Genomic DNA, 12,572 nt, shown 5'->3' with positions numbered 1-12,572 from the left:
TCCACCAAGAAGAACCAGGTGCTAGTTCAGCGCTGGTGCTTAGTTGGTTTATACCTCGCAACTCCTACGAACCGGTTTGCTTTTCCATTGGCAAGGAGTCAAGTTAGAGCCACGTCATTGCGTCACTGTAAAACGTCAGTACGCCACTGCATACGTGCAAACACAACAGGGATGCCTCTGAGTGAACAGAGTGGGAATATTCATGAGAACCATCTGTGGCTTAAAGAACAACCACAAAATCAAATCTATGCGTTGGACATGAATATTTCAAAATTAATACAACAAGAAGGATGGCTTTAGATTTACACCACACAGGCAAGAGTCCTGCTATAAATAAAGAACAGACTTTTCAAATGCCAAGCCACCTTTCCAGATTTCTTTATGTTTAAGTGTTTTCATCTCACCTAAATCCACCGGCAGTTCCTGGGGCATCACCCGGGGGATGTTCTCCAGAAGCACCCCACCAGTGATGTGAGCGAAGGCTTTGACAGATCCACAGGATCCTGAGCAGGAGCAGGCGACTGTTGATCTTTGTTGGAGTCAGAAAAACCTCCCCTGAAAGCAGAGCTACAGTGAAATGATTTCAGTTGCTGTTTAAACAGCTGAAAATTATCAGTAAAATGTCAAAAAGTAAAATGAAAACATTTTTTTCTTTTCTGAGCAACAAATCATCCTGATAACATCCCAAAGATTTTAAGTTCACAATAAAAAATCCTTACATTAGAGAAGCTGGAACTGGGGACTATGTTTTTGTTTTGTTTAATGGAAAACAATGATTATTCTTTGTTTGCTACCAAACTTCACATCCTATTTTCAAAAAACAGTCCAGCTTTTCAGTCACAGCTCATCTTTTTGTATGAAAAAGCATACTGTGATGAGTTTGAAGACTATTTAATTTATATAAACTGTCCTTGACGATGGCCAGACGGCCGGCTAATACATTTCTAGGCATCATCATGCTTTTAGAAATAAAAATTCAAATGTTAAATTCTTCTAATAATCTTTTCCTGTCCTGATCTACCTGTTATAACGTGTTCCTGATGCATTCTTGTTTTTCAAGAACTGTGTAGTTCAGGTGGCCATTTCTTGACTTAATCCAAGTTACAGAGTACAAAAGAAGTCAGAATACATCTATCCAACATCACTTAAGGGTCAAATGGTTCAAAGTTACATCACCTCTTTATAACGGCACTATGTCTGAGCTGACAAGCAGAATATTTCCTTTTATGAACCATCAGATGCAAATACTTCAGAAAGACTGTTGGAAATAAAGTAGAAACTCAATGCAACAAACATGAATACAAGCTACCAAGACCTGTTACCACTGAAACTAAATTGTGTACAGTTGTTTATTTTTAAGCATCCTCACTACAAGAACATGGTTATTACTGTAACAGACTATGTTTACACCCTGCTTTTTATAAAACACGCTGCTGCTAAACTGCATTTCACTGTACTCTGTTCAATGTCAGGAAAGTTGAATGTAATCTAATAAAAGTCTACAGGCTCTGAATCTGTACTGAGTCACTGTGGTGCTTTAACTGAATGCTAACACCTTGCTAACATTTTATAATTAGCACTAAACACAAATAAGGCTGATGGGAATGTCATGTTTGCAAAACTCTGCCGTCTGTTGGACCAGGAAGTGGAAAAAATTCATTACCTATTGAGTTGTTTAACTATGTTGACAGTAAATTGTGTAAATGTGTCATCATAAAATAGTGGAGTTAGTTTACAGAACATACATATATTGTATTCCTTTGTACATCCTGCAACTGGACAGTAAAAACTGATTAGACAACTGCGCCTAGGTTTATCCCTTGTGTTGAACATCAGGGGGTGTAGTCCGCTTATTATACAGATTTATGGACACGTGGAAACAAGGTGGGTTTTAGTTGCCAGCATGGAACTACCCACCTGCCCTTGTTGCTACAAAATTAAACAGCAAAAGTCTCCAGCTAGTGGCACAGACAGATACTACAGCTACATATACATGTAAGTGTTTATTATCTGGGAAAAAGGTGTCAGCAAATACTAAACATGACATGACTCAGGTAATCGTTACCCAGCAGAGCACATCCAGCCTTCTCACAGGCCTTTGCGATGCCGCTGACCACTGAGGCGGCTACATCGATGTCCAGCCTGATGCAGGTAAAGTCACGGAGGAAGAAGAGCGGCTCGACAGCCTGAGCGAGAACATCGTTCACACACATGGCCACCAGGTCCTGACCAAGACCGTCAAGCTGCCTGCAGGCCTGGACGATCTGATGAAGAAAGAAATCATTTTTTAAGCAAAACTCTTGCAGTTGGGACACTTTCTGGCCCCAAATTTTTAAACAGTGACAACAAATTACTGATTGAAAAAAATCACAATGTTTAACAGAGGGAGGATTACTGTTTATCACCTAACATATCCTCTTAATTACCTAAATGTTTAGATTCAATTAACTGAAATTGCACCTTCAGCTTGGTCCCAACTCCATCTGTCCCAAATCCTGCAGCCTTCAGGTCAAACAGCCCAGCAAAGCCCCCGAGCTCTGCACTACACCCTGATGAAAACAAAAAAACTCTTCACTCTTGCTTTCCCTTAATGCTTCATTTACTCTTTCTAATTTAACTCTGTTTACATTGCAGCTGCTGAATTTATCTAAACAAAACAGACATAAAAATCACAGCATTGACGACCGCGGTTACTGAAAACGCTGCAATTTGTTTCCCAATGAGAAAAAAGTTTCAGTCAGCAGCTTGAACAACAAAACACTGTCTGCTGGATTCAGGAAAATAGGATTAAAGGTTCCTCCAGGTGCTGTTCATGTCTGACACACAAGCATCTAATCAGGATTTAGGTTTACAAGACATTATTTCATGCTCAGGCTTTAGTTTTTGACATGAGAATACAGTTACCGGGGCGGGATGCTGCCTTCACCAGAGGTTTGATCATTTCCACGTTTGTCTGCAGCTAATAGGAAAGATGCTTCAAATCAGCAGGAAATCCGTAGTTGTGGATTTGTGTGTTAAATTAATAGAATTATTTTCTTGGAAAGTAGGACACATGCAGGACCAAAGAGAAGTTTATTGCTCTAATTTCATTGCTCTACATCAGAGCTACTCAACTTCACATTGCTCACAGAAAAATATCTCTGTTTCCGTGGGTCACAGTCTAAAAATGAATAATTTAATACGACTGAATTATATAAAAGACATTTAAATAATTAAGGTAATATTCAATTGCAAAATATTTTAAGTAGCATGTAGCAATTATCATTTTGCACTACTGTGCTTATATATATATTTTTTATATGTGTAAATATCTGGATATACTTTTTAATCTTTATTTTTATCCCTACTATCATTTTTTTCTTCTTTCTATAGTTATCTTATTATTCTCTTTCCTTATTCCTAGGGTGACACCAATGGCTGAATCCAAATTCCCTTCATGTTGTGTACATATCTGGCCAATAAAGCTGACTCTGATTATAAACACAGCTGTTTTGGTGATCTATCTTTTTCTTTTTTTTTTTTTTGAGCCATGAGGTATAACGAAATGAAATTAAATAACTTATGTGTCATTCCAGAATTGGAGGACATTACATGTACAAAATATTAAAACATGCAGTTGTGTGAAGTTACTTGTCCTGAGACCAAATCTAAAAACAATAGGAGAAAATAATGTTTTAAAATACCAAATAAGTCTGGAGTTCCCCCTAAAATTATATTTTTCTCATCCCACCCCTGATAACTACATTGAATCTCAAATAAAACAGTCAAAATGAAATTTAAACCCTTAAATCTCCCTTTATTTGGTATTATTTTTTCATTGATGTCTCTTGCAATTGTGGGAACATTTTTTTAAATGAACATCACATATTTTAAATAAGTACTATGCATGGAACGTGTGTCCCACAACAACCGTGTTAGCAGAACCTTTCTTAGCTGGTAGAAGAAGAAAACAGTGAATCACATGATACGCTGGAATTTAAATTCTTCTTACTGTTTTCCATCAGTAGGTTTGTCCTCTTGGTCAGCAATACCAGCTAGCTAAATATCTACCTAGCTTCTGCTCCTGAGAAAAAGCTAACAATAGCATGGATTAGCAACCCTGTTACTGTGATTAGAGTGGGGTTAGCAAACAACAAATAAAACATGGAATAAAATGGCACCATTGATGTGTAAGCTGAGTCAATCAAGCTTTTGATAGTTTATTACATATTTTTTGATGAATATGTAGCAGGAAAAAGAGAAGGTTTATTTTTCAAAAATGTTGAAGCCCAAATGTCCTCCCATTCTGGAATGATCCATAGCTGTGCATTATTCACAGAAATTGTTCATGGTAACGCTGGAGAGTAGCACGCTCTGAAACGGACTGTTTCTGGCAAAGAAGGCACACTGGCTTGTTATTTACCTCCACAAACGCAAATTCTTCCTCACACGACTGCTGAAACGTCCTGAGTTCATCACATACAACTAGCGTTTCACTTTGCCCGGCAGCCATGAACTCTACGGCGATTAGACTTCTTTTGAGTTTTAATAGCGGTTAGCAAACAACCTCTTGGTGCATTACCGCCACCAATTGGTACAGTCCCACAATTGCAACACTGACCTGCCTGTTGTCCGTTGGTCAAACATATCTCCCTCTGGCGTCAGCATTTCATAAACTATTTTGTCCTCATTAAAAGTAGAAATATATATTTACTGCTAACAATAATGGTAAGTATCCATCAACTGAAAATGGCCCGCTTGATGGGCGGGTCACTAGTGGGCCACAAGGTGGTCACGTGACAGATGCGTTGGACCAACATGGCGGCTCGGTTGGAAACTTTCTGATAACGAAAACAGTTCAGCAAAAAGTATTTCTGAAAGCACTGGAGGCAATAAATAAGCTCAAAACAGTCATATATTACACGGGTTATAATGGGATTTGAAAGACGTTGTGTTTGTAAAAATCGTCCAAATCACAGTATTTAACCGAACCACAAATGTAAAAAGAGAGAACTTTCACCTTTCCCACTGCCCTTGAACAACTCAACTGTGATGTGCCTTTCTGTTGGAAAACTTACCTAAACCTGACCAAAAGCTGAACCAAAAATTCATGGTATTTCATCAAAATCACTCATCAAAAAAAGATTTTCACTCAAAACCTTTGATTATCTTTGCTTTGCCCTTCCATTGATGTTGGAATAAACTTCTCGTTTCTTCTCTTCTGCCTTCATCATTTCCTCCTTCACAAACTATTAAATATAAAGCTTTTTACACAGTTCCATTTACTAAATAACTGATTGTTCCACATTTTTACTTAAAAGAAGTACAGAAATGACAGACAACATTAAGAGAGCTTTTATATGTTGTTATTCTTATGAATAAAAATATGAATATTACAAATACAGTTAACAAATATTTGTTGCATCTTTTACCACAGAGATGAGGAGACTGATGAGGAAAGAGAAAGATGTTTATTTTGTTAAGGCGGCTGCAATTCATCACCAAGAGAAAATATGTTTAAAGACCTTTTTTATTAAAATCCACCTCAGATTCCTGAGTGTTGATATTAAAACATGAGTTAATTATTTTCTGTTTCACAAAGCGGAAAAGGAAAACCAACTTATAAATGTTGTATCTGCAGCTTCTGACCAGGATGGATTTTGATAATAGAATACTTTAAGTTTAAAAATGAAACATATCCTCAAGAACATTGAATTTTAAATTTTTGATGAGTGTAAAAGGTTCATATTTGTCCAATTCCTAAAGAAGACATACACAATAAAGTGACTTCATCACAGTATCATGGTGTGAAGCTTAGATCTGGTTCTTTATCATGACAGAGCTGCACATCACAGATGAGTTGACAGTCTGACGATTGTTTCTGTTTTTACTGTTTCTGTTTCTGATAGAAAAGAATGACTGTACCTGTGATCTGGACTCCTTTCTGGTAGGAACCGGAGTAACCGGCGCTGGCCATCACCACAGTAACTGCAGAGCTGTCCTGGTGCCACACGGGGGCGCTGGAGGCCAGTTTACCACTCATGGTGTTCAGGATGGCCTCGTACAGGTCGCTCTGCAGCAGCGGCAGCAGCACCTGGGAAGCAGCAGCAGTGAGGAGCAGCGTTTAATGTGACATGGAGGAGATTCAGAGGCAGCAGACAGGAAGTGAAACTCACCTGACACTCTGGATCTCCAAAGCGACAGTTGAACTCCAGAACCTTTGGTCCCTGATTGGTCAGCATCAGCCCTGCATACAGCACACCTGAACAACAACAACAGAAAGATGTGGAATTGAGCACCTTAATTACAGATTCTGAAAGACTCAAAAGAAAAGAAAGGCAACACTTGCCCACATAAGGAGTTCCCTCCTCCCTCATCCCGTCCACAGTCTTCTGAAGAACCGACTCTCTGATCTGCTGCAGCAGCTCCTGACTCACCTGAACAGCATTAAAGACCAACACAAGCATCACTTTGTGTTCATTACTGAGCACTAAAAACCTTTTCCCTTGACTCTGGTACCTGTGGGGTGGGGCAGTAGGCTCCCATACCGCCGGTGTTTGGCCCCTGATCACCATCCTGGAGCCGCTTGTGATCCTGTGCTGGAGGCATCGGCGCCACCGAGTGGCCGTCACTGAAGCACAGGCACTACAAAACCAGAATAAATAATCCGTTTGGATGAAAAATCACGCTTGAAAGTGATCCTGGAGCACTTCAGTGAAAAAGTTCCACTCACAGACACCTCCTCTCCCTCCAGAAGCTCCTCCACCACCACCTCCTCCCCTGCAGATCCAAACGCTCGGTCCTGCAACGCACAAACACCGCAAACTGTTGACACTGAAGAATGTAATTACCTCCGAAACATCCTTCAAGAGATGAATATATCACAACCAGATATTATTCTGCAGAATAACCAGGTGACTCAGCGCCTGAGGCAGCAGAGGAGCTTTAAAGTCAGACTGTGTGAGTGAGAGAAGAACAGCGTTTAAATGCCTCTGCAGCGACTGCTTCTTCTGGGAAGATCCAGAGAGGAGAAAGAGTTTTACATGAGCAAGGCAGACTAAAGATTAGAAAAATTAATAACTGCCAAAAACATAGAATTCATTTATGGAATAAAATGGAATGTGTGAACAAGCGGCAACTTCTGTGACTGAAAACTGAAGCCAAAGCTGCAGTTCCTCAAAGTGTAAAAGGTTAAAGTGAACATGTTCAGTCAATAAATAAATAAATTAAAGATCTTCTGTCATGTATTATTCCATTACTATTCTGGATGTTTTAGGTTTTTGCTGTGGTATCATTTCAGTATCAAAATCACTAGTTCCATCCAGTTTACTGCTCAACACTGCTTCTGAAAACATCTCCAGTGTTGGAGAGAGTGCAGCCAAACAGTGCAGCTGCTAAAACCACAACAATGAAGTGAAAGGTGCTAAAATGCTCCATAAAGCTGAGGGGAAGTGCAGAGTCGATAACAAGGCCCTGCGAGTTCATCACTATGAACCCTTTCTCAGTGGGCAGAAATAGCTGAATATTCATGAAGGATGCCAGTCATTTATCTATTTTCAATAAAATTTTGGCCAAGTACTGTTGGACCTTTACCCCATTCCTTGCCAGTGTTCAGCCCAAGATTAATGATTAACCAGAGAAATGTTTAATAACCTCGTACCTTCATAATGTCCATCACAGCCCGACAGGCCTCGTCTTGATCTCGGGCCACAATGACTCCCTTCCCCGCTGCCAGACCGCTGGCCTTCACCACCAGAGCTGGGAAGTCGGCCCTGATGAACCCAAAATAAAGAAATAAACTCAAATATTTGCAGGAAGAACAAACATCTTTTCACAGACAAACACATCTGGAGCAGATGCTGCAATGCTGTTACAGAGCATGAAATGTTTCTTTTGTGGACCATTTAACATTGGCAGTGCAGACTGTTGTTTGGGAATGGGTTTGGGATCCATATGGATGAAGGCTGTCAGAATATGGCAGCTGCCGTTCTGCCCAAAAATGACTTTCAGCGAGTACAAAGAACTTTCTCTTTTTGCCTGCAAAGGTTCTGGCTGTTTATGTTGGATCTGTGTCTTTCAGGGTGCTCTCATAGGAGAAGCAGTTATTACATCTTCGATCATTAACTCATGAAACCATCTGAGAAACCAAACTTCAGTGAAGATTTCAGTTCTGTGTGTTTAATGGCTCTGAAAACAAAAGTTTCTACAAAAAGTGAGCAGGACAACAGTGTTAAACTCTGACTCTACTGAAGTGTGTCTGTTGGAGTTATGTGGGACCACCAGCACCGCTCTGCCATGACACCTGAACGAGGAAAAAATACCTGAAACCAGCCACACACAGCAGCCAGCGCTTCCAGCTCGCCTTTTATCGTCTGTGGAGCTTAATTGCATGCAAGGACTGACCTATAACTGAGCTGGGAGGAAGCGCTGACCTTTTCTCAGGCCTGGGGTCTTATATTATCTAACAAGGATCCAATCAACTAGAACAAAAACACGAGTCAACAATTACATGCCATCGTCACCAGCAGCTCATTTGCATTGAAAAACAAAACCATTACCGGGGCTGACATACAGTAAACTGCACAGCTTCAGCCTCCCTGTCTGCATACGAGGAGATCATGCTTGTTTCTTTTGCAGTTTAATTCATTATTTGCATGTGTAACATCAAAAATATGCACATTTTAGAGCTGCAAAGAATCCTGTTAAGACCTTTGCTGTTTTTCTGATGATTTTTGCTACTATCTTAAGTGGTGGTGAGTTAATAGCTAACTGTATTTACGTGGATTTTGGAAAACAATGCCCCTCATGACACATTTGGATCAATATAATCACATCACTGATAGAAAATCCTGAATGATTTGAGGCTTATTTTGTTCTGGATTTACAGCACTATTTCAGAAAGTAGTTTGTACAAAGCAGCTGAAGCTAATAGAAGTGTTCGGTCTGCAGGATGCTGATATAAAAGAGGCTAAAAAGAGTTTTCTTTGCAGTACAAGTCAAACAAACCTGGGTCAGAGTTCAAACCATCCCAATCCGCACAGACCTGAAACCTATTACTAGCAGGGTTGTGCAACTGTCTAAAAGCTGCCTCGAACATTAACTTGGATGAGATGCAGGACAAAGTGTTGCACTGTTTAGTGCACGTTTGTTAATATATGCACATTTAAGAAACTGAAATAACAAAACTGTGACTTTTTTTCTAAAACAAATGACTCAAACCAGCAACTGAATATTTAACTCACTAAACCTAATTGATTAATCATTGCAGCTGTACATCTTTCAACTGACTTTAAAGTGGCATTATTGAGCTTTTTGCATTTTCCTCTTATCAATAAACTCCACTGCCTTTCTGGAGAATGTAGCTAAAGCTTTTTATTTACTTCGCTGTGATTTAAAGATGTCACTGAAAGCATTTAAAGATGCTCAAAGCATTTAGAACATGCATTTCTTGCTCAATTTAAAGACATTAACATGCATTTTCCCCGATAAACTAGACTGATGATTTGTGTGTGCAGGCAAGTAAAACACGAGTGAGATGCATTAATTCTACTTTTCCACTCAAAAAAAAAATCATATAGCTCTTGTGGTGACATTAACACATCAAACCATAGAGGAGGGAACAGCTAGCATGACATGAATTTTTTTTTCTATTATTTTCCGCACATTATATTTGTCAATACCCTTGACAAATTTATGCAGAAAACCATGAAATTCCAGAAGGTTCGCATACTTTTTCTTGACACTGTAACACAATGATGCACACAGAGAAGCTGAATGTCGACAAACGCTACACAAAGTTAGCTAAAAGTGCGACATAGCATTTACAAAGATGGTAATTCGTCGATGTGTCTGTTTCTTACCTTTATCTGAGGCACAAATTAATTTGGGAAAGCTTTTTTAGGGATTCTTCAACTTCCTTTTAGTGTAACTTTCAAGTGCATCATGGGAATTGTAGTTAATTAGCCACCAGTCTGTGTCTTTAAGCTAGCTGCCTGGGAAGAAAACTCTTTCATGTTGACAATAAAATATCTTTCGTGTTTCTTTATCTTTCTCTTTAAAACGCAAAAAAAAAAAAAAAAAAAGAAATGCTCTATTAGATCCAAGTCAGGTGACATACTTTCCCAGATTATAGTTCAGACTTTTTCTTCTTTAGAAACTGTTCTGTGCTTTGAATGGTTCTCATGCTGGAATATTCCTCATCTTCAAAGCTTCTGCAGACTCACCAGCTTAAAACTCGATGTACAAAACCACTTGCACTCATGCGGCCACATATTATCCAACTCCACCTCTGTGCTTTACTGTCAGGACTATGCATTCACTGTGGTGGACCTGACCAGTTTCACGTCAAACACGAAACCATCCCAGCCAAATCTACCTTGGTCTCATCTAACAAAGAACATGCTCCCAATCTTCACCAGGATTCTTGCTGTCCACACTCAATTCTAAAAGTAGCACAATCTGAAGAGTCGTTTCAAGAGGATGCAGGTCTCAAATTCTGATTTTTAAATTCCTCTTGCAATTGATTTGCCATGTGAAGCCATGATGGAGACATGCAGAGAGACACAGTTGAGTCCAGTGTTCACAGACTGTTTCACAACCATTTTCCAGCAATTAGCGTAATTGAAAAACACAAATATACTCAGTTTTGTTGTACTAAGTTTCATCTATTTTAAATAGTCTTTCCAAAGGATTTATTTTTGATTGTTCAGAAGGGACACTCTAGTGTTCAGTTTAGCAATAAAGCAAATCAAAATGGTGATACAGTTTTGAATCGCTTCACATTTACTGCACTGAGGTATACTTACTTCTAATGTATACTGTAACTTCATAAGAGCTCTGATATATCAGCTGGAGCTCTGCCATTTATTACTTTTGATAGAAATCAATACTCTCCGAGAGATAATCCTAAAGTACACGGGAAGGCAGTTTAAAGTGGCCAAAGAGGGACAGATCGGATCGGCTTTTTTAACTCCTTGCAAAAGTTCGAAGAAGGTTCTTCTGCAGCTTAGACGCTGCATTAACAAGGACTGACTTCATTTTGAAATCTAACTTTGCGCCTCTGAAATTTTTCTGACTTGATGAGGGTGGAAAAAACACAAAGATACAAACACAAAAGTCATCGACAAATTCATTTATGGCTTAAAATATGATTCTATATCAGTGCTGGTACATAAAAATGAACAGCTTCTCAAAGTCGTGACAGATCATTAGGCAGCCACTGTCTGTATTGTTCCACTGTGTTGCGGTTGATGTGTTTTCATCCTGCTTCACTGCTCTTCAGTGTGAGCTTGGATTAATATCTGCTGATTCCAGTGAAGTTTCATTTCTTTTATCATAAGTCTTCTAGCTTCAAGTCTCAGTTCCATGTGTGGCAGTGCTTCACAACAAAGGAAGATCAGGAGCACCGAGGAGTTCTTGTCCCAACTCTGACTGTCGTAAGGCGAAGAGCGTGACGCCTGAACTGTACGCTGCAGGGATTGTAATGTGCGTCAACTTGGGTCGATCCGATTCCTGTTCTTCTTGAGTCATCTGCCTCACTTGACCTGAAGATAACAAGAAGAACAATATAAACTTCAACTACAGTCAAGTACAAAATGTAAAGGAAACAAACTGGCTTATTCCATTTCAAATCATCAGGGCCTTCTGCTCAACACCTCCGATTTTCTTGAAACTTTCTTTTATCACAAACTTAGAAGGAGATTATTTCTTTTAAAAAATACCCCATCAACCCACTTTTTGACACAGCACTGGTGGGCCTGACCTCCAACAACAAGGAGGCGGACTATGTCATGGAGATCACCTCAGCCTCCTCCTGAATGTCAGCAAGACCAAAGAGCTGATTGTGGACTAGAACAAGAAGCAGCAGAGGGCATAGCACCCACTCTGGATCAGCAGGACAGAGGTAGAAAGAGTGGAGAGCTTCAAGTACATGAGAGTTAACATCATGCAGAACCTGACATGGTCCTGTCACATCAACACCTGGTGAAGAAAGCTTGGCAGCGTCTCAGGCTGAACCTGAGACGGTACACTCAATAGACAATCAACTTGCAAATACTGACCACTCACCTTCAACATCCAGAGCTTTCCACCGAGGGTCCGACTGACTCTCGGAGAGGTCGGTCAGACAGCAGTCAGGTGTTAATCGCTGCATCACGTCTTCTCGACGAATCAGCAGCACAGATTCACTGCAGAGTCGCTGGTGCACCTCCGCCTCGCTTACTGCAACACAAAATCACTTGTGATTCTCCTGAACAGCACAAAGGGCAGCTGTTCTCTGGTTTTTACTCACCTACATCTAAAGGGTTGGTCATAAAAACAGCATTAGGCGCGACTCCGAATATGAGCTGATGGTGCCAGGCGTCGGGAACCTCCTCGCCGTCGGGAACAGCCAGCTGCATGTTCATGGTCGCCACGGGGACGGCGCCTTTTCGGATCCAGCCCGCGAGCCAGGCGACCAGTCGGACCCGCCGGCGAGGGTGAAGGTGGAAGAAGCGACCCACGACCTTCCTTTACTGGCTTCCTCTGCTCCCTGGATGAGCTGAGCATGAGTCGCACCTCCAGTGTCGAAAAACACAGTCTGACATTTATTCTAT

At 40.3% G+C, this 12,572-nt stretch overlaps 1 protein-coding gene across 1 annotated transcript; it reads right to left on the bottom strand.

Annotated features, from left to right (window-relative positions):
- Positions 1 to 385: 385 nt before the first annotated feature.
- LOC111580282 (trifunctional purine biosynthetic protein adenosine-3-like) lies at positions 386 to 8,495 on the bottom strand. Its single transcript, XM_055008083.1, has 10 exons — positions 8,489 to 8,495; positions 7,640 to 7,806; positions 6,713 to 6,781; positions 6,499 to 6,624; positions 6,329 to 6,416; positions 6,156 to 6,241; positions 5,905 to 6,073; positions 2,461 to 2,549; positions 2,066 to 2,264; positions 386 to 567 (listed from the first exon to the last, which is right to left on the bottom strand). Exons 1-10 carry the CDS (start codon positions 8,493 to 8,495, stop codon positions 401 to 403), a joined length of 1,167 nt encoding a protein of 388 aa, XP_054864058.1. The 3' UTR covers positions 386 to 400.
- Between the last annotated feature and the right edge of the window lie 4,077 nt (positions 8,496 to 12,572).

The sequence above is a fragment of the Amphiprion ocellaris genome, chromosome 24, assembly GCF_022539595.1.
Source record: "Amphiprion ocellaris isolate individual 3 ecotype Okinawa chromosome 24, ASM2253959v1, whole genome shotgun sequence".
Classification (NCBI taxonomy): domain Eukaryota; kingdom Metazoa; phylum Chordata; class Actinopteri; family Pomacentridae; genus Amphiprion; species Amphiprion ocellaris.
This window is presented reverse-complemented; position numbering and strand designations above follow the sequence as displayed.

Bases quoted from the DNA above. Each gene is read 5' to 3' on its own strand.
- LOC111580282 (XM_055008083.1), bottom strand. The intron at 6,417-6,498 runs GTACCAGAGTCA...AATGCTGTTCAG, and splicing joins CCTACTGCCCCACCCCACAG to GTGAGTCAGGAGCTGCTGCA. The intron at 6,074-6,155 runs GTGAGTTTCACT...GCTGCTTCCCAG, and splicing joins TTGGAGATCCAGAGTGTCAG to GTGCTGCTGCCGCTGCTGCA.